The 27,150-nt window shown below is 44.4% G+C and overlaps 1 protein-coding gene across 1 annotated transcript in view; it reads left to right on the top strand.

The window, feature by feature from the left end:
• cdyl (chromodomain protein, Y-like) overlaps positions 1-27,150 on the top strand; it is a 224,588-nt gene that overhangs the window by 165,399 nt on the left and 32,039 nt on the right. Inside the window, exon 3 of the mRNA XM_055653721.1 lies at positions 26,791-27,047. Within this exon, the coding sequence (XP_055509696.1) occupies positions 26,791-27,047 (257 nt within the window). The remainder of the gene's footprint in view (positions 1-26,790; positions 27,048-27,150) is intronic.

Below are 27,150 nucleotides of genomic sequence, written 5' to 3' on the forward strand. Positions count from 1 at the left end.
CTTCGGCAGCATCAATGTATACTGGAGTATGTTTACCGCTTCACTTTCCGAAGCCGATCAATAACCCCTTTGTCTTGCGGAAAATTGAGGGAAAGGTTGCTATCTTATCACAAGGACATGAGGTTCTCGATCTCATTCTTGTACTTCGTCTCATCGTTATGTGATATCCGGCCCACAGTGGTGGTGGTGTCTGTGAATTTTGAAACTTGAATTAGATGTGTAATTGGCTGCACAGTCGTGGGTGTACAAGGAGTAAAGAAGGGTGCTGAAAAACGCATCCTTGCTGAGCACCGGTGTAAAAGTTCACTTAAAATGATAGACAAAATACAAATCCTTAAGACCATACAAAGCTTTAATTAACGTCTGACGGGTGTGGACCTAGAGACTCAGAGGCAATAGTTTTACGTCTGAATCTGCAGCATCACTCACAAAGAAATACCAGAAAACCGGAGTTTATATACCTACAGACATAAAACCAACTGCATGAGGCAATGTACAAGAAACCATCAGCCACCAAATATGGAGTTGTTTTTCACTCTTTTCCAAACGTCAGTCATCCCAATGGCATCCTCTGGTCCCTTCTTATCTGATTTCAACTTACATAAAAAAGCTGTGAACTATTCAACTTAGGTAAGAAAAAAACCTTCTCATGATGATTTTTTTCCAAATCCCATTAAGCAACACAATTGGCTTTTCACAACAGGAAAGCTTAAATATGACAACAATCAATTAATAACTCTTTCATTAGTGTTGAGGATTATGGTAGTGGATGATTTGCCACCTATCCTCCCTGATTGGAGTGTGTTGGTCAAGAAGTCCAGGATCCAGTTGCAGAGGGTCGAGTTGACTCCAAATTCCACGACGCATAGGATAGGAGGGATAATGACAAAAGGGATGAGATGGATCAGGGGGAAAGAAAGTGGTAAAGGTATGGTTGAATTGAGGTTAGATCTGAGGCTGGTATAAATGGGCGACACGGTGGCGCAGCGGCAGAGTTGCTGCCTTTCAGCGCCGGAGACCCAGGTTCGATCCTGACTACGGGTGCTGTCTGTACGGAGTTTGTACGTTCTCCCCCGCGATCTGCGTGGGTTTTCTCCGAGATCTTTGTTCTCCTCCCACACTCCAAAGGCGTGCAGGTTTGTAGGTTATCTGGCTTGGTATAAATGTAAAAATGTAAAACTCTTCCTAGTGCGTGTAGGATAGTGTTAATATTTGGGGATTGCAGTTCAGCGCGGACTCGGTGGCCTGAGGGACATGTTTCCGCGCTGTATTTCTAAACTAAATGGAACAAGGTGAATAATATATCAAATTAGCATAAGAGAGGAAAATGAGAGGCAAAAGGTGAAAAATAGTTTAATTCACCCTCTGCATCTCAATGCTGCAACATTCCTGATAAGAAGTTGGTGTTGTTTTGTGAGCAAACATAATTATTCATAATTTGGAGTGTTGCATGCAGGTATTGCTGTCACGTGTCCTGAGGTGAAAGGTTTTTTTTTGCGTGCTATCCGATTAGATAATACGGTACATCGTCCAATCACGTCAAACTTAAGTACAACAGGTAGAGCAGAGGGGGAGATACAGAGTGCAGAATATAGTTCTCAGCATTGCAGCGCATCAGTTCCAGAGGTAAAGTCCAATGTCCGCAATGGGGTAGAGGTGAATTGGACAGTGCCCTAGCTTATGGAAGGACCGTTCAGAAGCCTGACAACAGAGGGTGAAGAGTCTGAAGAAGAGTCTTGACCCAAAACGTCACCCATTCCTTCTATCCAAAGATGTTGCCTGTCCCGCTGAGTTACTCCAGTATTGTGTCTACTAACGGGGAAAAAGCTGTTGTGATTTGTGTGAACCAGCAGTTTTGATCACCCCATTGCAGGAGGGATATGGAGATGAGATCATCTTTGCAGATGGTGCAGAAGCTACAAGGTCGAACGGATTATTTTCTCTGCACCTGATAGAAGTAAGAAAACTGATGAGAGGCATAGGTAGGTGTAGATGGTTCTTACCTTCCCCCACCCCCCCCATGGAGGAAATGTCCAACACTAGAGTGCATTGCTTTAAGGTGAGAGGAACAAATTTGAAGGAGATATTGCATCCGCTGCTCTAGGTGTCAGCTGATCTACATCGGTAAGATCAAGCGCAGGCTTGGCTATCGTTTCGCCGAACACCTCTGCTCGTTCCATATTAACCAACCTGATCTTCCTGTGGCTCAGCACTTCAATTCCCCCTCCCATTCTGAATCCGACCTTTCTGCCCTGGGCCTCCTCCATGGCCAGAGTGAGCACCACCGGAAACTGGAGGAGAGCACCTCATATTCCGTTTGGGCAGTCAGCACCCCAGCGGCATGAACATTGACTTCGCCAATTTCTGGTAGCCCTTGCTGTCTCCACCCCTTCTCAACTCTCCCTCAGTCCTTGGGCTCCTTTTCCTCCTTTCTTCTTCCCCTCCCCCTCCCACCTCTACATCAGACTGAAGAAGGGTTTTGGCCCGAAACGTTGCCTATTTCCTTCGCTCCATAGATGCTGCCGCACCCGCTGAGTTTCTCCAGCACTTTTATCTACCTTCGATTTTCCAGCATCTGCAATTCCTTCTTGAACAAATTTGAAGGAGATATGGGTGGCAAGGTTTTTTACATGGAGGATGGTGGGTGCCTAGATCGAGCTGTCAGGGATGGCGGTGGAGGCAGATATGATAGCAGTGTTGAAGGGGCTTTTAGTAAGGCACATGGATGGATATATGGGGAATGGAGGGACATGAATCATGTACAGGCAAATGACATTAGTTTATCATGGTATTATGTTCAGCACAGCCTGTTCATGCACTAATTTGTCACTTGTTAAGAGTGGAAAGGGACACAAATAAATAATCATCGGAATAGGATGGATAATCAAAGATAAGAGAAGGTTTGGCGTCAAGATTGTAGATTAAGCAGTTGTTTAGTTTATAGTTTAGAGCCACAGCATGAAAACAGGCCCTTCGACTTACCAAGTCTGCACTGACCAATGTTCTATCCTATACATTCGGGACAATATACAGAGGCCAGTTTTGTCTGTACAGACAAGCAGCCGTAGTCAGGATCGAATCAGGGTGTCTTGCGATGTTCGGCAGCAATTCTACTGCCGTGCTGCCCTAATCTCACCCTGATCGCCCTTAGTCCCTCACCTAGCCCTACTTCCCTCCTTAAACATAGGAACACCATTATCTTCTCTCCATTCCTCTAGGATCTAGCCAGTGGCTCAAGAGGATACAAAGATCTTCAAGTCCCCTGCAATCTTCTCTCTTGACTCTCTCAACAACCTGGGATAGATCCCATCAAGTCCCAGAGATTTATGTACATTAATGTCCCAGCACCACTTTGATCTTGATCTCAAGTGCCCTGAGCAGATTAGTATTCGCCACACTGATTTTGCTATCCTCTGTGTCATTGGAGAATAATGATACAGGTGCACAACCTTTTATCCGAAAACCTTGGGACCAGACACTTTTCGTAATTCAGAATTTTTCGGCTTTCGGAATGGAAGATTTTTAGCGTAGATTTTAACGGCTGGCTCAGTGGTAGAGTGTTCGGCTCATATCCGCAAGGTCGCGAGTTTGCGCCTCGATCCCGGCAGTTACTCGATCGCGAGTTTGAGTCTTCAATGTAGTTTTTCTTGCAGAATAGGAGAGAATAGGGAGGGTTAGGCTGGGATCATTCTCTGCGAGATGATCTTAGTGCGGGAGACAAGTGTAGGAGAGGTGTACTGACTGTGTGGGCAGAACTTTGGAAGTGATTGCCCACCATTCTCAAAAGCCGCTGTGTCTCCCTGTCCCTCCAACTCCAGAGGAATCCGCTCCCCGATGGGCCGCTACGGCGGCAAGTGGCAGTTCGCCCACAGCCCGAGCTGCGCCCCCTCATCTGCAACCCGGGTTCCTCTGAAGTTGGAGCGGGGCTGGGCTACAGTTGCTGCTGGCTGTGAGTCTCTGGGATCTCCGTGCTTGCAGTGGGCATGGGGGTCGGTGTCCCGATGAGGGGGCGCAGCTCGGGCTGTGGGCGAACTGCCACTTGTCGCTGTAGCGGCGCATCGGGGAGCGGCTTCTGGTGGTCCTGACGTCTCTCAGCTCCTGTCCAGGGGGGTGGCCGGAGACGTCAGGACCAACAGGAACCCGCTCCCCGATGCGCCGCTACAGCGACAAGTGGCAGTTCGCCCACAGCCCGAGCTGCGCCCCCTCATCCGCAACCCGGGTTCCTCTGGAGTTGGAGCGGGGCTGGGCTAGAGTTGCTGCTGGCTGTGAGTCTATGGGATCTCCGTGCTTGCAGTCGGTGTCCCGTTGGTCCTGACGTCTCCGGTCACCCCCCTGGAATGGAGCTGAGACTGGGAACTGTACCGCCCTTGCCCCCTCCCTCTGCAACTGCAAACAGCCCCACAGTTCCCAGTCTCAGCTCCTGTACAGGGGGGTGGCCGGAGACGTCACAGCCCGAGCCATCAGCTTCTGTCCCTACGGGGACAGCGGAGAGCGTGTTCCTCTGGAATTGGAACGGGGCTGGGCTGCTGCTGGCTGTGGGTCTCTGGGTTCTCCATGCTTGCAGTGGGCCTGGGGGTCGGTGTCCCGTTGGTCCTGACGTCTCCGGTGACTGGCACTGGCTACAACGTGAAGACAGTGCAAAGCCCCCGCGCCGGTGCAATGGGCGGGGAGCTGGAGAGGGGAGGGAAGGGGTCACACACATGGCCGGGAAGCAGAGGGGTGTAGGTGGGTGAAACTGAAGGGAGCGACAATCTACTGCTGCCTGCCCGCAGAGTTAAAAAGTTCCCACGCAAGACTCACGATACACTGTGTATCAGCGGGCAGGCAGCAGCATATTGACAATTATTAACCCTCCCGCGCAATATACCCTCACCTTCTCTTTTATGAATGGGGATTTAGTTCCCCTTTCTTCGAGGACCGACCGGAGGTTCCGCTGTCACCTCTGCGGGCCGCCCTCGGTGAACGTTTTCAAGGACCTTTCTTCAAGGACTGAAAAAATGTCCGCTATTCAGAGGTTTTCGTTATTTGGATCTTCGGATAAAAGGTTGTGCACCTGTATCAGTATGGGATATACTAATATCTTTGCAGGATACTTCACTTCAGAAAGCTTCAGTCTGATTGATTTCATTTTATTTAAGAGAAAACAGTGACTAGAACCCATCACAAATTTACATAACATTCTGTTAAACTGGGAATGAACCAGCAATCTAAAATACATAGAAACATAGAAAATAGGTGCAGGAGGAGGCCATTCGGCCCTTCGAGCCAGCACCGCCATTCATTGCAATCATGGCTGATCGTCCCCAATCAATAACCCGTGCCTGCCTTCTGCCCATATCCCTTGATTCCACCCAGCCCCTAGAGCTCTATATAACTCTCTCTTAAATCCATCCAGCGTCTTGGCCTCCACTGCCCTCTGTGGCAGGGAATTCCACAAATTCACAACTCTCTGGGTGAAAAAGTTTTTTCTCACCTCAGTCTTAAATGGCGTCCCCTTTATTCTAAGACTGTGGCCCCTGGTTCTGGACTCGCCCAACATTGGGAACATTTTTCCTTCATCTAGCTTGTCCAGTCCTTTTATAATTTTATCTGTCTCTACATTTGGACAAATCGCATAAATTGTTGGTGTTTGACTGTCTCCCCGAGGATCACCAACGCAAGGCAGCCACACCACCACAAAACACAGGAGGTTAGATGTTGCACACTGCGATAGCCTCAAGGAAATCTGAGGCCTAGGTAAAAAATAGTTTACCATTTTCCATTGAAGCGACATTCTGTGCTTATGAGAAAGCTTTTGATGAAAAATGCATCATCCGAAACATAAATAGGTGAGGGACTAAGTGAGATTAAAGATACCAACTTGATTGGTTCAGGTGCAGAGGTTGTGGGGAGAAGGCAGGAGAATGGGATTAGAAGGAAGAGATAGATCAGCCTTGATGGAATGGCGGAGTAGGCTTGATGGGCCGAGTAGCCTAATTCTGCTCCTATCACTTATGAACGTTTGTAGCTGTTGCATGACTCAATGAGAAACTTGAATAAGCTATGTTCGAAGAACTTATTTTTGAGCTCTGAAAGGATTGAGTGATTTAATACAGTTATTGATTGGCTTTAGTTTAGTTTATTGTCACGGGTATCGAGCTACAGTGAAAAGCTTTTATTGTGTGCAGAAAGACAATACATGATTTGAATCGATCCATTTACAGTGTACAGATACATGATAAGGGAATGAAGTTTAGTGCAAGATAAAGCCAGCAAAGTTCGATCAAGGATAGTCAAAGGGTCATCAAATAGATAGAGAGTGGTTCAGCACTGCTCTCTGGTTGTGGTAGGGAGATTCAGTTGCCTGTTAACAGCTGGGAAGAAACTGTCCCTAATTCTGGAGGTGTGTGTTTTCACACCTCCATACCTTTTGTCTGATGGGGGAGGGGAGAAGAGGGAGTGGCCACGGTGTGACTGGTCCTTGATGATGCTGCTGGCCTTGCCGAGGCAGCGTGAGGTGTAGATGGAGTCAATAAAATGGAGATTGATTTGTGTCATGGTCTGGGTTGCGTCCACAATTAGCTGCAATTTCTAGCGGTGCGGATGGAGCTGTCCCCAAACCAAGCTGTGATGCATCCTGACTAGAATGCACCACACTGGGTTGTACAGGAAATATTGTACATGATGTGTGCAAGTAATCTGCATGTGAATTAATGGAATTATGGAAAAAGTTAAAGTATCACAGATGGAGCCCCATTTAACTCCAGTTAAGGGTAATATAACCGCTATTCAAACAAAATGTTTCTAATAATCTTCATGCGTCAAGATCACAGCTTTGGTGGAAGATATTTGAGTGTTTGAGAAAATTAAGGGAGAAATAAATGATCCAGCACAATTCAAAAGCAAAATCTGATAGAGATATCTCTATACTTATAAAACTCTGATCTAGGATGTGTGTGTGTGTGTGCAGGTGTGTGTGTGCGGGTGTGTGTGTGTGGGTGTGGGTGTGTGTGTGTGTGTTTATTTGTTTATGTGTTGTCACATCTTCGCAAAAAAACAACGCGGTAACGGTAAAATTTTTAATATTCCGGTAGAGATTTTTCCCATGGAGTCCAAAATCGCCTTATCTGAAAATTTCAGGCTTTATTTCTCGAGTTATTACTGAAAATGTTCAAAAACCTGAACATTTTTTTGAATTTAAAAACCACTGTCTTTTGCTGAGTTACTCCAGCACTTTGTGTCCACCTTAGGTTTACCAGAATGCTGCTTAGATGAGAAGGTTTCAGCTACAGGGAGAGGTTGGGTAGACTTGGATTTTCTCTAGGACATTGGAGATTGAGGGGAGACTCCAATTGAGAGGCATCGCTAGGTTAGACAGTCAGAACCTTTTTCCCAGGGTGGGAATGTCTAACACTAGAGGGTACAGCTATAAGATGAGAGGGGGAAAGTTTAAGTGACATGTGCGGGGCTTTTTTTTTACAGAGAGGTGGGGGCCAGGAACCGTCTGCCAGGGGTGATGGTGGAGGTAGATCAGATAGTGCAGTTGAAGAGATTTTTAGATCGGCACATGGAAGTACAAGGAATAGAATGATGAAGATCATATGCAGGCAGATGAGGTCATGTAACTTGGCATCATGTTTAAGAAGGACCTGCAGATGCTGGAAAATCGAAGGTAGACAAAAATGCTGGAGAAACTCAGCGGGTGAGGCAGCATCTATGGAGCGAAGGAAATAGGCGACGTTTCGGGTCGAGACCCTTCTTCAGACTGCTGTGTGGGGGGCGGGAAGAAGAAAGGAAGAGGCGAAGTGGGATGTGGGAGAGCTGGGAAGGGTTGGGGAAAGAGGGAGAGAAAGCAGGGACGACCTGAAATTGGAGAAGTCAATGTTCATACCGCTGGGATGTAAACTACCCAAGCAAAATTTGAGGTGCTGCTCCTCCAATATAGAGTGGGCCTCACTCTGGCCATGGAGGAGGCCCAGGACAGAAAGGTTGGATTTGGAATGGGAGGGGGAGTTGAAGTGCTGAGCCACCGGGAGATCATCTAACTTGGGATAATGATCAGCACGAGCATTGTGGGCCGACGGTCCCGTTCCTGACCTGTACTGTTCTACGTTCTATTTCAGATAAAATATAGAGCCAAAGTTATTCAGAGATACCCAGTGGCTATTTTAAGCTCATTGTGGTCCCACAGAGATGAGGAAGAATGATTTCTCGTTCTCCTCAATGGTCTCAGTTGAGAGGAATGTTGGCTAGCTGACGGAATTGTCAATTTCTCATTAGCAAATGCTCCAAGAAATCCTTGGAATTTTTAGCTGCAATAAATCGACTGTATAAACAGTGCCCCCCATAATGTTTGGGACAAAGACCCATCATTTATTTATTTGCCTCTGTACTCCACAATTTGAGAATTCTAATAGAAAAAAACGCATGTAGTTAAAATGGATATTGTCAGATTTTAATAAAGGCCATTTTTATATATTTAGGTTTCACCATGTAGAAATTACAGCTGTGTTTATACATAGTCCCCCCCATTTCTGGGCACCATAATGGTTGGGACACAGCAATGTCATGTAAATGAAAGTAGTCGTTTAGTATTTTGTTGCATATCCGTTGCATGCAATGACTGCTTGAAGTCTGCGATTCATGGAGTTCACCAGTTGCTGGGTGTCTTCTCTGGTGATGCTCTGCCAGGCCTGTATTGAAGCCATCTTCAGCTTATGCTTGTTTTGGTCTCCTAGTCCCCTTCAGTGTCTCTTCAGCATATAAAAGGCATGCTCAATTGGGTTCAGATCAGGTGTTCAGCTTGGCCACTCAAGAATTGACCATTTGTTTAGCTTTGAAAAATTCCTTTATTGCTTTAGCAATATGTTTGGGATCATTGTCTTGCTTCAGAATGAACTGCTGGCCAATGAGTTTTGAGGCATTTGTTTGAACTTGAGCAGATAGGATGTGTCTATGCACTTCAGAGTTCATTATGTTACTACCATCAACATCTGTATCATCAATGAAGATAAGTTAGATTTATATAATCAATGAAGCTAAATTAGAGCACATGGTATTGGGGGTACGGTGTTCACGTGGATAGAAAATTGGTTGGCAGTCCGGAAGCAAAGAGTAGGAGTGAATGGGTCCTTTTCAGAATGGCAGTGGCGAGTGGAGTACCGCAAGGCTCGGTGTTGGGGCCGCAACTCTTTACCATATATATTAATGATTTGGAAGAGGGAATTAGGAGCAACACTAGCAAGTTTGCGGATGACACAAAGCTGGGTGGCAGTGTGAACTGTGAAGAGGATGTTAGGAGGTTGCAGGGTGACCTGGACAGGTTTAGTGAGTGGGCAGATGCGTGGCAGATGCAGTATAATATAGATAAATGTGAGGTTATCCACTTTGATGACAAAAACAAGGGGGCATATTATTATCTCAATGGGGTTAGGTTAGGTAAGGGGGAGGTGCAGCGAGACTGGGTGTCCTTGTACACAAGTCACTGAAAGTTGGCTTACAGGTACAGCAGGCAGTGAAGAAAGCTAATGGAATGTTGGCCTTCATAACAAGAGGATTTCAGTATAAGTGTAAAGAGGTTCTTCTGCAGTTGTATAGGGCTCTGGTTAGACCACACCTGGAGTATTGTGTACAGTTTTGGTCTCCTAATGTGAGGAAGGACATCCTTGTGATTGAGGCAGTGTAGGGTAGGTTCACGAGATTGCTCCCTGGGATGGCGGGACTGTCATATGAGGACAGATTGAAAAGACTAGGCTTGTATTCACTGGAATTTAGAAGGATGAGGGGAGATGTTATAGAAACATATAAAATTATAAAAAGACTGGACAGGCTAGATGCAGGAAAAATGTTCCCAATGTTGGGCGAGTCCAGAACCAGGGGCCACAGTCTTAGAATAAAGGGAAGGCCATTTAAGACTGAGGTGAGAAAAAACGTTTTCACCCAGAGAGTTGTGAGGGCAGTGGAGGCCAAATCACTGGATGGATTTAAGAGTTAGATAGAGTTCTAGGGGCTAGTGGAGTCAGAGGATATGGGGAGAAGGCAGATACGGGTTATTGATTAGGTTCGATCAGCCATGATCACAATGAATGGCGGTGCTGGCCAGAAGGGCCAAATGGCCTCCTCCTGCACCTATTTTCTATGTTTCTAAGTGAGCCAGTACCTTCAGCAGCCATACATGCCCAGGACATAACACCACCACTACTGATGAGGTGGTATGGTTTGGATCTTGGGCAGTCCATTCTCTCCTCCATACTTTGCTCTTGCCATCACTCTGATACAGGTTAATATTTGTCTCATCTGTCCACAAGACCTTTTTCCAGAACTGTGGTTGCTCTTTTAAGTACTTCTTGGCAAACTAACCTGGCCATCCTATTTTTGCAGCTGACCAGTGGTTTGCATCTTGCAGTGTAGTCTCTGTATTTCTATTCATGAAGTCTTCTGTGGACAGTGGTCATTGACAAATCCACACCTGACTCCTGAAGCGTGTTTCTGATCTGTCGGACAGGTATTTGGGGATTTTTCTTTATCTATATTACTAAATCTCTGATCTTGACCGGTTTTGGCCCACTGTGCTGCGATTTCCGTCAGAACACCGTCACCTACGGCCGTCATTTTTGGCCACCTCGCTCAGAGCCCCCGTCCGCCTTACGGGTGCGGAGGATTTTTCCTATCAATGACAAATCAGAGAGATATTAATGTTTTAAAAAAAAACACCATTCTCTCTGTTGCCCCTGCTGGAGGGAGGGGGAGGGACTATAAAACCAGGAAGTGGTGTGCCTCACTCGCTCTCTGCATGAAGCCAAGGGTCACGTCTCTCTGAGCAACACTGAACAAATGACTACACAACTGTGAGTACCCTTAATGTGGTTTGAAAATGAAAATATAGTTTGTTTGAAGTAAAAAGGCACTGCCTGCAAATGATTGTTTGGGTGCTTTGGCTTGAAGTTGAAAGGCACTACTTACTGTAAATGGTGGCTTGGGAGCTTTGATGAAGTTGAAAGGCACTACTTACTGCAAATGGTGTGTTGGGAGCTTTGGTTTAAAGTTGAAAGGCACTACTTACTGCAAATGGTGGCTTGGGAGCTTTGGCTTGAAGTTGAAAGGCACTACTTACTGTAAATTTGTGGCTTGGAAGCTTTGGCTTGAAGTTGAAAGGCACTACACTGCGAATGGTTGCATGAAGTTGAAAGGCACTACTTACTGCAAATGGTGGCTTGGGTGCTTTGGCTTGAAGTTGAAAGGCACTACTTTCTGCAAATGGCGGCTTGGGTGCTTTGGCTTGAAGTTGAAAGGGCTTCTTACTGCAAACGGTGGCTTGGGTGCTTTGGCTTGAAGTTTAAAAAAAATCACCATTCTCTCTGCTGCACCTGCTGGAGGGAGGGGGAGGGACTATAAAACCAGGAAGTGGTGTGCCTCACTCACTTTCTGCAAGATGGATGAAGCCAAGGGTCACGTCTCTCTGAGCTCTGAATAACACTGAACAAATGTCTACACAACTGTGAGTACCCTTAATGTGGTTTGAAAATGAAAATATGGTTTGTTTGAAGTAAAAAGGCACTGCCTGCAAATGGTTGTTTGGGTGTTTTGGCTTGAAGTTGAAAGGCACTACTTACTGCACATGGTGGCTTGGGTGCTTTGGCTTGAAGTTGAAAGGCAATACTTACTGCAAATGGTAGCTTGGGTGCTTTGGCTTGAAGTTGAAAGGCACTACTTACTGCAAATGGTGGCTTGGGTGCTTTGGCTTGAAGTTGAAAAGCACTACTTACTGCAACTGGTGGCTTGGGTGCTTTGGCTTGAAGTTGAAAGTCACTAATTGCAAATGGTGGATTGGGTGCTTTGCTTGAAGTTGTAAGGCACTACTTACTGCAAATGATGGCTTGGGTGATTTGGCTTGAAGTTGAAAGGCACTTCTTACTGCAAATGGTGGCTTGGGTGCTTTGGCTTGAAGTTGAAAGGCACTACTTACTGCAAATGGTGACTTGGGTGATTTGGCTTGAAGTTGAAAGGCACTTCTTACTGCAAATGGTGGCTTGGGTCCTTTGGCTTGAAGTTGAAAGGTGCTACTTACTGCAAATGGTGGCATGAAGTTGAAAGGCACTACTTAATGCAAATGGTGGCTTGTGTGCTTTGGCTTGAAGTTGAAAGGCACTATTTACTGCAAATGGTGGCATGAAGTTCAAAGGCACTATTTACTGCAAATGGCGGCTTGAGTGCTTTGGCTTGAAGTTAAAAAGCACTACTGCAAATGCACTTACCTCCTGTTTGCTCTGTATATTCATTTTAGATAAAATGCTACCACTTACGGCTGTGATTTTTGGCCATCTTACTCAGTTCCCCCTCCGCTGAGCAGGTGCAGAGAATTCTTCCCATCAATTAAAAATAAAAGTGTTATTAGTGTTTAAAAAATGTCGAGAATATCTCTCCTGTCAATCACGCCCTGAAAGCCACACCTTTTCCGGTCGGAGAGGGAGAGGTTATAAAACCGTGAAGTGTTGGTGTGACTCGGTCTCTGCGTGATGGGGGAGGGAGAGGGCATGACTGGCTGATTTGTGAATCAACTAAACACACTGAATGTCTACTGAACTGTGAGTTTGGTGTTTTGTGTGGTTTTATGGTGGTTTCACCCTGCATGAAATGGTATGAAGCTGCATTTGAATTTGGTGGCCTTCGACCCTGCTTGAAGTGGAATGAAACTGCACTTGAATTTGACGGCCTTGCATCCTGCTTGAGATGGTATGAAACTGCACTGAATTTGGTGGTCTTGCACACTACTGAAAGTGGTATGAAACTGCACTTGAATTTGGTGGCCTTGGATCCAACTTGAAGTGGTATGAAACTGTACTTGAATTCGGTGGCCTTGCACCCTGCTTGAAGTGGTTGGAAACTGCACTTGAATTCGGTGGCCTTGCACCCTGCTTAAAATGGTAGGAACATGGATTTGGATTTGGTGGCCTTGCACCCTACTTGAAATGGAATTTCAAGGAATAGTCATGAGTCAACAGCCAGCCCACCAGCCGTGAGTGAGCTGCCAGCAGATCAGGCTTGAGGGACTGAGCTGCCACCCCAAGAACCCATACCAGCACTCTAGAAAGCCCCCCCACTGGCCACCAATATTGGAATTGGTGGAGAGGTGGAATATTGCGTCGGGGGACCAGCCCTCCCGTGTGAACATGGGACCCAACAGGTCCCACTTAGTCTAGTTATAGAGAGAATTCTTCTGTCATCAGCTGTGGAGGTCTTCCCTGGCCTACCAGTCCCTTTGCGATTAGTAATCTCACCAGTGCTCTCTTTCTTTTTAATGATGTTCCAAATAGTTTATTTTGGTCAGCCTAAGGTTTGTCTGATGTCTCTAATAGCTTAATTCTGGTTTCTCAGTCTCATAATGGCTTCTTTAACTTTCATTGGCACAACTTTGGCGCTCATGTTGATAAACAGCAATAAAAGTTTCCGAAGGTGATGGAAAAACAGGAGGAAAGACTAGGTGCGGAGAACTCTCTTAGACCTGCATAATGTGACAGGCAGACAAATCCAGGGTAAAAATCAAAAAGGGCCACTTTTCAACATAATTGTGTAAGGGTGTTGTAAAAACAAGCCTGAAGGCTTTGTGTCTTGATGCAAGGAGCATTCATAATAAGGTGGATGAGTTGAATGTGCAGATAGCTATTAATGACTATGTTATAGTTGGGATCACTGAGACATGGCTCCAGGGTGACCAAGGCTTGGAGCTGAATGTCCAGGGATATTCAATATTCAGGAGGGATAGACAGAAAGGAAGAAGAGGTGGGGTAGCGTTGCTGGTTAGAGAGGAGATTAATGCAATGGAAAGGAAGGACATTAGCTTGGAGGATGTGGAATCGATATGGGTAGAGCTGCGAAACACTAGGGAGCAGAAAACGCTAGTGGGAGTTGTGTACAGGCCACCACCACAGGTACAGTAGTAGTGGAGTTGGGGATGGCATCAAACAGGAAATTAGAAATGCGTGCAACAATGGTAAAACAGTTATAATGGGTGACTTCAATCTACATATAGATTGGGTGAATCAAATTGGCAGGGGTGCTGAGGAAGAGGATTACTTGGAATGTATGCGGGATAGTTTTCAAAACCAACATGTAGAGGTACCAACGAGAGAGAGTAGGGTATTCTAGACTGGGTATTGAGTAATGAGGAAGGGTTAGTTAGCAGTCTTGTTGTGCGTGGCCCCTTGGGCAAGAGTGACCATAATATGGTTGAGTTCTTTATTAGGATGGAGAGTGACATAATTAATTCAGAAACAAAGGTTCTGAACTTAAAGAAAGGTAACTTTGAGGGTATGAGACATGAATTGGCCAAGATAGACTGGCCAATTCTTATTCCTGATTCTTAAAGGGTTGATGGTGGATATGCAATGGAAGGCATTTAAAGACTGCATGGATGATTAGTTAAAATAAATGTAGGTCCCTTGCAGTCAGAAACAGGTGAATTGATCATGGGGAACAAGAACATGGCAGACCAATTGAATATCTACTTTGGTTCTGTCGTCACTAAGGAAGACATAAATAATCTGCCATAAGTGAAATCCAGGTTAGCTGGAAAGTGGTGTTAGGTAAATTGAATGGATTAAAGGCCAATAAATCCCCAGGGCCAGATAGGCTCCATCCCAGAGTACTTAAGGAAGTAGCTGCAGAAATAGTGGATGCATTAGTGATAATTTTTCAAAACTCTTTAGATTCTGGAGTAGTGCCTGAGGATTGGAGGGTAGCTAATGTAACCCCACTTTTTAAAAAGGATGGGAGAGAGAAAACGGGGAATTACAGACCAGTTAGTCTAACATTGGTAGTGGTAAAACTGCTAGAGTCAGTTATTAAAGATGCGATAGCAGCACATTTGGAAAGTGGTGAAATAATTGGACAAAGTCAGCATGGATTTACGAAAGGTAAATCATGTCTGACGAATCTTATAGAATTTTTCGAGGATGTAACCAGTAGAGTGGATAAGGGAGAACCAGTGGATGTGTTATATCTGGACTTCCAGAAGGCTTTCGACAAGGTCCCACATAAGAGATTAGTATACAAACTTAAAGCACACGGTATTGGGGGTTCAGTTTTGATGTGGATAGAGAACTGGCTGGCAAACAGGAAGCAAAGAGTAGGAGTAAACGGGTCCTTTTCACAATGGCAGGCAGTGACTAGTGGGGTACCGCAAGGCTCAGTGCTGGGACCCCAGCTGTTTACAATATATATTAATGATTTGGACGAGGGAATTAAATGCAACATCTCCAAGTTTGCGGATGACACAAAGCTGGGGGGCAGTGTTAGCTGTGAGGAGGATGCTAGGAGACTGCAAGGTGACTTGGATAGGCTGGGTGTGTAGGCAAATGCATGGCAGATGCAGTATAATGTGGATAAATGTGAGGTTATCCACTTTGGTGCAAAAACAGGAAAGTAGACTATTATCTGAATGTTGGCCGATTAGGAAAAGGGGAGATGCAACAAGACCTGGGTGTCATGGTACACCAGTCATTGAAAGTAGGCATGCAGGTGCAGCAGGCAGTGAAGAAAGCGAATGGTATGTTAGCATTCATAGCAAAAGGATTTGAGTATAGGAGCAGGAAGGTTCTACTGCAGTTGTACAGGGTCTTGGAGAGACCACACCTGGAGTATTGCGTACAGTTTTGGTCTCCTTATCTGAGGAAAGACATTCTTGCCATAGAGGGAGTACAAAGAAGGTTCACCAGACTGATTCCTGGGATGGCAGGACTTTCATATGAAGAAAGACTGGATAGACTCGGCTTGTACTCGCTAGAATTTAGAAGATTGAGGGGGGATCTTATAGAAACTTACAAAATTCTAAAGGGGTTGGACAGGCTAGATGCAGGAAAATTGTTCCCAATGTTGGGGAAGTCCAGAACAAGGGGTCACAGTATAAGGATAAGGGGGAAATCTTTTAGGACCAAGATGAGAAAAACATTTTTCACACAGAGAGTGGTGAATCTCTGGAATTCTCTGCCACAGAAGGTAGTTGAGGCCAGTTCAATGGCTATATTTAAGAGGGAGTTAGATGTGGGCCTTGTGGCTAAAGGGATCAGGGGGTATGGAGAGAAAGCAGGTACAGGATACTGAGTTGGATGATCAGCCATGATCATATAGAATGGCCTACTCCTGCACCTATTTTCTATGTTTCTGTGTAAAGGAGGCAATTAAACACACCTGAGCAATTACAAATGCCTGTGAAGCCATGTGTTCCAAACATTATGTTGCAACATTTTGAGATTTTAAAAATCAAGTCTGTAATTATCCCATCAGATAATGCATAAAAAGAAGTTTAATTTGACACCTAATTCACTTTCATATCTTCAGTATTAAAAAAGTTGTAGCCATTTTCATACTCGGAAATTAGCATCTTGTTCCCTATTGCTTTTCCATTGACCTAACACAAAAGCTGTGATCAAGGAAAGTCAAAAGCCCATAACTTTCTTAAAAATTAAGCGAACTGAATGAAATTTTCAGTTATTATAGATTGAAGCAGTCTGAAACAAATATGAAATTATCTTACTTGGATGACCTGAAATTAAAGCATATAATTAGTAAGTTACCCAATTGTAGCTAATTACAAAATTCAATTACTAGATCTAAACATCTATCCATTTCTTAAGAAAAGTCACATTTTTAAAAAGCCAAAGTGTCCAAATAACATTCACACAAGAATTCACAACATAACATGATTTTTAAATCTCATTGTTATGAATTTATAGGCCAAATGGAAGGAATTTAGTGTTTAATTCCTGTAAATTAATGGCCATTTAAATCATCTTGCGAGTGGGATTTTGTGGAGCGCGTTGGTTTGAAGTTGCGGTTGCAATGAATTTAAACCCCATATCGGCAGGAAAAATACTGCCTGTTCGTATGTTTACATAATCATATTTTTACAACCTGAAACTTTGATTAAAGCCATCCTAAGAAGCAAGTTTATATGAAAAAATAAACGGCATACCTTGCCTTGTCCCCTACGTGAGATCCATCCCGTTTTCGGCGTTGACGGCATTTGGAGATGATTTTAATTTTACTACAACAATTAAATACATCGCTAATTTTAATAAACTTAATAAAATGGCAGTCAAAGCGATTTTTCTTTAGCAAGTAAACAGCCTGACAGAGATCGATTTGAATAGGCTGCAGAAAAATCGCATTTTAAACCCGCCCCCTCTCAAAGGCGCCAAAGTCGCGCACACGGGCAGCGACAGAACTGCAGCGCAGCTGAAGGTAAGTTTTGTAACATACCTACATTATGGCGCCCTGAAATGGGGGGACTATGTATAAACACTGCTACAATTTCTATATGGTGAAACCAAAATGTATAAAAATGGCCTTTAATAAAACTGACAATGTGCACTTCAACCATATCGAGCTTGTTTGTTCAGACCCTGCATCATTTAAAACATTTACAAATCTCAAATTGTGCAGTACAGAGGCAAATAAATAAATGATGGATCGTTTTCCAAAACCTTATGGAGGGCACAGTAGCTGCTGTTAATGGAGAAGGCAATTTTCCGATCCTAAGGCACAGCTCTTGAATCTGGAAAAAGGTTATGTTTTCTGGATTAATGATCTGCAATCTCCTTGCATCTCATGTAATAAAAAGATTTCCAAATAATCAAATCCTAGTGTTTTTTCTACTTTAAGTCTCATTTACTTCACTTCCATTTTTAACATTAAATGCAACAAATCACTCTCTTATTTTTAGTGTCCTGCCCTTTTCCTTAACTGTGAAGCAGTATTTGTTTTATATGTCCGATCTTTTCCTGTTGTGTTTTGTTTAACTCGTGTATCTCCAGTGGCACATTTTATTCCAAATTTAAAATTACTGTCACATTTTTAGAGTTATCCAGGTGTGTTCTCACAACATAAATAAACTTAAAGAGTTATTAAACTTTTATTTAAGTTAGTGAGACCACACCTGGAGTATTGTGTGTAGTTTTGGTCTCCAAATTTGTGGAAGGACATTCTTGCTATTGAGGGAGTGCAGGGTAGGTTCACAAGGTTATTTCCCGGGATGAGAGAATGGAGAGGTTGGGCTTGTATACTCTGGAATTTAGAAGGATGAGAGTGGATCTTATTGAAACATATATGATTATTAAGGGTTTGGACACGCTAGAGGCAGGGAAACATGTTCCCGAAGTTTGGGGGAGTCCAGAACCAAGGGCCACAGTTTAAGAATAAGGGGCAAGCTATTTAGAATGGAGATGAGGAAACACTTTGAGGTTGGTTCTCTGGATGCTTTCAAGAGAGAGTTAGATAGAGCTCTTAAAGACAGAGGAGTCAGGGGATATGGGGAGAAAACAGGAACGGGGGTACTGATTGTGGATGATCAGCCATGATCACATTGAATGGCGGTGCTGGCTCGAAGGGCCAAATCGCCTACTCCTGCACCTATTGTCTAGTGTAGTTTGGAGATTCAGCGCGGAAACAGGCCCTTCGGCCCACCAAGTCCGCGCCGACCAGCAATCCCCGCACATTAACACTATCCTACACACACTAGGGACAATTTACACTTATACCCAGCCAATTAACTACAAACCTGTACGTCTTTGGAGTGTGGGAGGAAACCGGAGATCTCGGTGAAAACCCACACAGGTCACAGGGAGAACATACATACTCCGTACAGACAGCACCCATAGTCAGGATTGAACCCGGGTCTCCAGTGCTGTGAGGCAGCAACTCTACCCAAGGTGCCACCTTTTCATATAACTTGCATAGAACACACTCTTCCTAATCAAGAAATTGCATTGCATGAACATAGCACTTAAAAACCATTTCATTTTAAAATTTCTGCAGGGAAAATAAACATTGTTATTGCAAGCTTGAAACTCTATAGTCCCCAACACCTTTTTCCCTATTGAGACGATTGTTTTTATAACACAATTTTTTTCAAACACCAGGCTTCGTAGCAACCTACCTGTTATTGAATAAAAGGTTAGGTTGCTCCGAGAAAATGAAAAAATACTTTTTCACACAGAGTTGTGAGTCTGTGGAATTCTCTGCCTCAGAGGGCGATGGAGGCAGGTTCTCTGGATGTTTTCAAGAGAGAGTTAGATAGGACTTAAAAATAGCGGAGTCAAGAGATATGTAAAGAAGGCAGGAACGGGACACGGATTGTGGATGATCAGTCATGATCATATTGAATAGCAATGCTGGCTCAAAGGGCCAAATGGTCTAATCCTGCACCTCTTGCCTATTGTCTATTGATAGGCCCCCAATGTTTGCATGCTGCAGGATTTTGTTGTGTTCATTTTAGAGATACAGTGTGGAAACATAGAAAATAGGTCCATGAGTAGGCCATTTGGCCCTTCGAGCCAGCACCGCCATTTAATATGATCATGGCTGATCATCCACAATCAGTACCCCGTTCCTGTCTTCTCCCCATATCCCCTGATTCCCTTAGCCCCAGGAGCTAAATCTAACTCTCTCTTGAAAATATCCAGTGAATTGGCCTCCACTGTCTTCTGTGGCATAGAATTCCACAGATACACAACTCTCTGGGTGAAAAGGTTTTCATCTCAGTCCTAAATGGCTTACCCCTGATTCTTAAACTGTGATCCCTGGTTCGGGACTGCCCCAACATCGGGATCATTGACTAGTGATCACCTGGTACACGAGTACCATCCTACACACTAGGGACATTTTATGGTCGTTCCGAAGCCAATTAACCTACAAACTTGCACGTCCTAAAGAATATAAAGCAGGATAGTAAAAGCTTCTTTAGGTATGTGAAGAGAAAAAAAATTAGTTAAGACCAAAGTTGGACCCTTGAAGACTGGAAAAGGTGAATTTATTATGGGGAACAAGGAAATGGCAGATGAGTTGAACAGGTACTTTGGATCTGTCTTCACAAAGGAGGACACAAACAATCTTCCTGATATAGTAGTGGCCAGGGGATCTGGGGTGATGCAGGAACTGGAGGAAATCCACATTAGGCTGGAAATGGTGCTGGGTAGACTGATGGACTGAATTCTGATAAATCCCCAGGGCCTGATTGTCTGCATCCCAGGGTACTTAAGGAAGTGGCTCTAGAAATCGTGGATGCATTGGTGATAGTTTTCCAATGTTCTATAGACTCAAGATCAGTTCCTGTGGATTGGAGGGTGGCTAATGTTATCCCACTTTTTATGGAAGGCGGGAGAGAGAAAACGGAATTATAGACCAGTTATCCTGACATCGGTGGTGGGGAAGATGCTGGAGTCAATCATAAAAGATGAAATAGTCGTACATTTGGATAGCAGTAACAGGATCGGTCCGAGTCAGCATGGATTTACGAAGGGGAAATCATGCTTCACTAATCTTCTGGAATCTTTTGAAAATGTAACTAGGAAAATGGACAGGGAAGAGCTAGTGGATGTAGTGTACCTGGACTTTCAGAAAGCATTGGATAAGGTCCCACATAGGAGATTAGTGGGCAAAATTAGAGCACATGGCATTGGGGGTGGAGTGATGACATGGATGGAAAATTGGTTGGCAGACAGGAAACAGAGAGTGGGGATTAACGGGTCCCTTTCAGAATGGCTGGCAGTGACTAGTGGGGTACCGCAAGGCTCGGTGCTGGGACCGCAGCTATTTACAATATACATCAATGATTTAGATGAAGGGATTCAAAGTAACATTAGCACATTTGCAGATGACGCAAAGCTGGGTGGCAGTGTGAACTGTGAGGAGGATGCTATGAGAATGCAGGGTGACTTGGACAGGTTGGGGGAGTGGGCAGATGCATGGCAGATGCAGTTTAATGTGGATAAAATGTGAGGTTATCCACTTTCGTAGCAAAAACAGTAAGGCAGATTACTATCTAAATGGCGTCAAGTTGGGAAAAGGGGAAGTACAGCCGGATCTGGGGATCCTTGTACATCAGTCTATGAAAGTAAGCATGCAGGTACAGCAGGCAGTGAAGAAAGCAAATGGCATGTTGGCCTTTATAACAAGAGGAGTCGAGTATAGGAGCAAAAAGAGGTCCTTCTGCAGTCGTACAGAGCCCTAGTGAGACCACACTTGGAGTATTGTGTGCAGTTTTGGTCCCCTAATTTGAGGAAGGTCATTCTTGCTATTGAGGGGATGCAGCATAGGTTTACAAGGTTAATTCCCGGGATGGCGGGACTGTCATATGCTGAGAGAATGAAGCAGCTAGGCTTGTACACTCTGGAGTTTAGAAGGATGAGACATATAAGATTGTTAATGGTTTGGACACGTTGGAGGCAGGAAACATGTTCCCGATGTTGGGGGAGTCCAGAACCAGGGGCCACAGTTTAAGAATAAGGGGTAAGCCATTGGAGACGAGGAAACATTTTTTCTCACATAGTGGTGAGTCTGTGGAATTCTCTGCCTCAGAGGACAGTGGAGGCAGGTTCTCTGGATGCTTTCGAGAGCTGGATAGGGCTCTTAAAGATTGCGGAGTCAGGGGATATGGGGAGAAGGCAGGAACGGGGTACAGATTGTGGATGATTAGCCATGATCAGCCATCATCCTTTACAGAAAGGTAAGAGTCACATACCATTGCTCTGTATCTGGGGTTACATGTGTGTCCAGAACAGGTAATGATGCTCTGCCAGTGGAGTAGATAGAGTACACCTTGAGCACACCACGACCTTGGGAAGTGAAACGCAAACGTTGTGCATGGTACTACAGTGACATGCACATCGCAGTTAGCTAGAGATTCTCCAGACATTCTTAAAGATAGCGGAGTCAGGGGGCATGGGGAGAAGGGAGGAACGGGGTACTGATTCTGAATGATCGTCCATGATCACATTAAATGGCGGTGCTGGCTCGAAGGGCCGAATTGCCTACTCCTGCACCTATTGCCTATTGTCGTTCAACACAGTAGATACATAAAGGTGAGTGGAAGGCTAAATTGCACCCATTTTAATTGAAGGTTCATGTTCATATGTGTTAGGCCATTCAGATCATCGAGTCCATGGAGGCCAAGTCAATGGATATTTCTATGGCGCAGATTGACAGGTATTTGATTAGTAACGGTGTCGGGTTATGGGGAGAAGGCAGGAAAATTAGGTTGGTAGGTAGAGATAGATCAGCCATGGTTAAATGACAGTGTAAAGTCATAGAGTGAACCAGTGTGGAAACAGGCCCAACTTGCCCACACCGGCCACCATGTCCCAGCTACACTTATCCCACTTGCCTGTGCTTGGTCCATATCCCTCCAAACGTGTCCTATCCATGTACCTGTCTACCATGTAACTGTTTCTTAAACGCTGGGATAGTCCCAGCCTCAACTGCCTCCTATTTCAGCTTTTGTTCCATACACCCACCACCCTTTGTGTGAAAATGTTGACTCTCAGATTCTTCTTAAATCTTTTCCCCTTCACCTTGAACCTATGTCCTCTGGTTCTCGATTCCCCTACTCTGGGCAAGATATTCTGTGCATTTACCCAATCTATTCCTCTCATGATTTTACACTTGATGGACCGAATGGCCTAATTCTGCTCCTATCTATTCTGAATTTATATGCAAGGTCATTTTAAGAAGTCTCTGGCCTGCTGGATCTCCTACCCCCCACCTCTCTTTCAGCTTTCTCCACCAACCACATCAGTCTTAAGATAGGTCCTGATCCGAAACGTCACCTATCCATGTTCTCCACAGATGCTGCCTGACCCGCTGAGTTACTCCAGCTACTGTTACTGTTACTGGAGTATTAGCTCGAAGGGAGAGTTTGTACAGTCAATTATTAGAGGGTATAGCTTTAAGGTAAGAGAGGCAAAGTTTAAAGGAAATTCAAAGTTTGTGCAGGGCAGTTTCTTTACACAGAGGGTGATGAGTGCCTGGAACACGCTACCAGGGTTGGTGGGTGAGGGAGATATAATAGTGGCATTTAAGAGACTTTTCTATAGATATATGGATAACAAGGAAACTTTCTATATTGTAAATATAAAGGCAAATCACTGTGAGGTATAGGTAGAGTACGATTATAGTAATAGGAGATTTCAACTTCCATTGTCTTATTGTGAAAGGAATAGAGAGTTTTCTGGTAATATTATCGGGGTGGCACAGTGGCGCAGCGAAAGAGTTGCTGCCCTACAGCGCTTGCAGCGCCAGAGTCTCCCGGGTTCCATCCCGACTACGGGTGCTGTCTGTACGGAGTTTGTACAGGACCCGTGTGGGTTTTCTCCGAGATCTCCGGTTTCCATCCACACTCCGAAGACGTGCTGGAAATTAACCTAAAGTAAAATTATAGAGTATATATTGCATTAATGAACATGCCCTGTAGCCTCCAGCATGGAGTCTAATTCTCTTAAATCCCTGTAAGAAATCCATCCCATAATTTTTTAATGGTGTTATTTAACCATTCTACATTTTATCTAAGTGGAAGAGATGTAAGCAATACAATATTTCAGTTATGTCTGCTCTACTTGTTTTCAATAGTATTACAATTATTTTATCCTTATAAGAGTGTCCTTTTAAAAGTCTGGTTTTATCAGACCTCGGATCAGAGAACTCAAAAAATCTTAATTGGTGGGTTATTTCATAGAAACATAGAAACTTAGAAATTAGGTGCAGGAGTAGGCCATTTGGCCCTTCGAGCCTGCACCGCCATACAATATGATCATGGCTGATCATCCAACTCAGTATCCCGTACCTGCCTTCTCTCCATACCCTCTGATCCCCTTAGCCACAAGGGCCACATCTAACTCCCTCTTAAATATAGCCAATGAACTGGCCTCGACTACCCTCTGTGGCAGAGAGTTCCAGAGATTCACCACTCTCTGTGTGAAAAATGTTGTTCTCATCTCGGTTTTAAAGGATTTCACCCTTATCCTTAAGCTGTGACCCCTTGTCCTGGACATCGGGAGCAATCTTCCTGCATCTAGCCTGTCCAACCCCTTAAGAATTTTGTAAGTTTCTATAAGATCCCCTCTCAATCTCCTAAATTCTAGAGAGTATAAACCAAGTCTATCCAGTCTTTCTTCATAAGACAGTCCTGACATCCCAGGAATCAGTCTGGTGAACCTTCTCTGCACTCCCTCTATGGCAATAATGTCCTTCCTCAGATTTCGAGACCAAAACTGTACGCAATACTCCAGGTGTGGTCTCACCAAGACCCTGTACAACTGCAGTAGAACCTCCCTGCTCCTATACTCAAAACCTTTTGCTATGAAAGCTAACATACCATTCGCTTTCTTCACTGCCTGCTGCGCCTGCATGCCTACTTTCAATGGCTGGTGTACCATGACACCCAGGTCTCGCTGCATCTCCCCTTTTCCTAGTCGGCCACCATTTAGATAATAGTCTGCTTTCATGTTCTTGCCACCAAAATGGATAACCTCACATTTATCCACATTATACTGCCTGCCAAACATTTGCCCACTCACCCAGCCTATCCAAGTCACCTTCCAGTCTCCTAGAATCCTCCTCACAGCTAACACTGCCCCCCAGCTTAGTGTCATCCGCAAACTTGGAGATATTGCCTTCAATTCCCTCATCCAGATCATTAATATATATTGTAAATAGCTGGGGTCCCAGCACTGAGCCTTGCGGTACCCCACTAGTCACTGCCTGCCATTGTGAAAAGGACCCGTTTACTCCTACTCTTTGCTTCCTGTTTGCCAGCCAGCTCTCTATCCACATCAATACTGAACCCCCAATGCCGTGTGCTTTAAGTTTGTATACTAATCTCTTATGTGGGACCTTGTCGAAAGCCTTCTGGAAGTCCAGATACACCACATCCACTGGTTCTCCCCTATCCACGTTACTAGTTACATCCTCGAAAAATTCTTTAAGATTCGTCAGACATGATTTACCTTTTGTAAATCCATGCTGACTTTGTCCAATGATTTCACCACTTTCCAAATGTGCTGCTATCCCATCTTTAATAAATGACTCTAGCAGTTTCCCCACTACCGATGTTAGACTAACTGGTCTGTAATTCCCTGTTTTCTCTCTCCCCCCCTTCTTAAAAAGTGGGGTTACGTTTGCTACCCGCCAATCCTCAGGAACCACTCCAGAATCTGAAGAGTTTTGAAAGATTATTACTAATGCATCCACTATTTCTGGAGCTACTTCCTTAAGTACTCTGGGATGCAGCCTATCTGGCCCTGGGGATTTATCGGCCTTTAATCCATTCAATTAACCCAACACCACTTCCCGGCTAACCTGGATTTCACTCAATTCCTCCAACTCCTTTGACCCGCGGTCCCCTGCTATTTCCGGCAGATTATTTATGTCTTCCTTAGTGAAGACGGAACCAAAGTAGTTATTCAATTGGTCCGCCATATCCTTGTTCCCCATGATCAACTCACCTGTTTCTGACTGCAAGGGACCTACATTTGTTTTAACTAATCTCTTTCTTTTCACATATCTATAAAAACTTTTGCAGTCAGTTTTTATGTTCCCTGACAGTTTTCTTTCATAATCTATTTTTCCTTTCCAAATAAAGCCCTTTGTCCTCCTCTGCTAGTCTCTGAATTTCTCCCAATCCTCCAGTATGCTGCTTTTTCTGACTAATTTGTACGCATCATCCTTCGCTTTGATACTATCCCTGATTTCCCTTGTTATCCACGGATGTACTACCTTCCCTGATTTATTCTTTTGCCAAACTGGGATGAACAATTTTTGTAGTTCATCCATGCAGTCTTTAAATGTCTTCCATTGCATATCCACTGTCAACCCTTTTAGAATTAATTGCCAGTCAATCTTGGCCAATTCACGTCTCATACCCTCAAAGTTACCATTCTTTAAGTTCAGAACCATTGTTTCTGAATTAACAATGTCACTCTCCATCCTAATGAAGAACTCAACCATATTATGGTCACTCTTGCCCAAGGGGGCACATACAACAAGACTGCTAACTAACCCTTCCTCATTACTCAATACCCAGTCTAAATTAGCCTGCTCTCTTGTTGGTTCCTCTACATGTTGATTTAGATAACTATCCCACATACATTCCAAGAAATCCTCTTCCTCACCACCCCTGCCAATTGATTCACCCAATCTATATGTAGATTGAAGTCACCCATTATAACTGTTTTTGCCTTTGTCGCACGCATTTCTAATTTCCTGTTTGATGCCATCCCCAACTCCGCTACTATTGTTAGGTGGCCTGTACACAACTCCCACTATTACGAATGCTCCTTGCATTGAGACACAAAGCCTTCAGGCTTGTTTTTACAACACTCTTACCCCTTATACAATTATGTTGAAAAGTGGCCATTTTTGATTTTTGCCCTGGTTTTGTCTGCCTGCCACTTTTACTTTTCACCTTGCTACCTATTGCTTCTACCCTCATTTTACACCCCTCTGTCTCTACGCTCACACATTTAAGAAACCCTTTCCCTTTAACTCCATCCTCCACTATCCCATTCGACACCCCACCACCCTTATTCAGTTTAAAACCACCCGTGTAGCAGTGGCAAACCTGCCTGCCAGAATGCTGGTCCCACACCTGTTAAGATGCAATCCGTCCCTTTTGTACAGTTCCCCCTTACCCCAAAACAGATCCCAGTGATCTAAGAATCTAAATCCCTGCCCCGTGCACCAGTTCCTCAGCCACACGTTCAGGTCCCGTATCTCCCTGTTCCTGCTCTCGCCAGCACGGGGAACTGGAAGCAAACTGGAGATAACAACCCTGGAGGTCCTGCTTTCCCCCCACCCCCACATTCAGTCTGAAGGTCCTGACATCACCTATCCATGTTCTCCAGAGATGCTGCCTGACCCGCTGAGTTACTCCAGAACTTTGCCCTTTTGCCCATTAACCAGCATCTGCAGTTCCTTGTTTCAACAGAGAATCCCCATTGTTCCTTTTCATAGATTGTAAAGCATCAAATCTTGTTCTTCCTGCAGGTTCTCCTACGTTCCTGGATGCCTTGGGGGCTAACGGTACAACAACTATTCAAAGTTCAGCAACAGGAGGTACGGGAAACAAGAGGAAATTTATAGATGACAGACGGGACCAACCTTTTGATAAGAGACTAAGATTCAGTGTGAGACAAACTGAAAGTGCCTACCGATACAGAGATATTGTTGTCAGGAAACAAGATGGGTTTACACACATTTTACTTTCTACTAAGTCATCGGAAAATAATTCCTTAAATCCAGAGGTGAGTAGTTCATTTGTTGCTTTTCTTCTGAGGTAGACCAAAGTTGTTCTCCAAATGCATTTACTTCCTCACCTCCGTTATCTTGTAGTCCAGTTTGAAACTT

This window comes from Leucoraja erinacea, chromosome 2 (genome assembly GCF_028641065.1).
Source record: "Leucoraja erinacea ecotype New England chromosome 2, Leri_hhj_1, whole genome shotgun sequence".
Lineage (NCBI taxonomy): Eukaryota > Metazoa > Chordata > Chondrichthyes > Rajiformes > Rajidae > Leucoraja > Leucoraja erinaceus.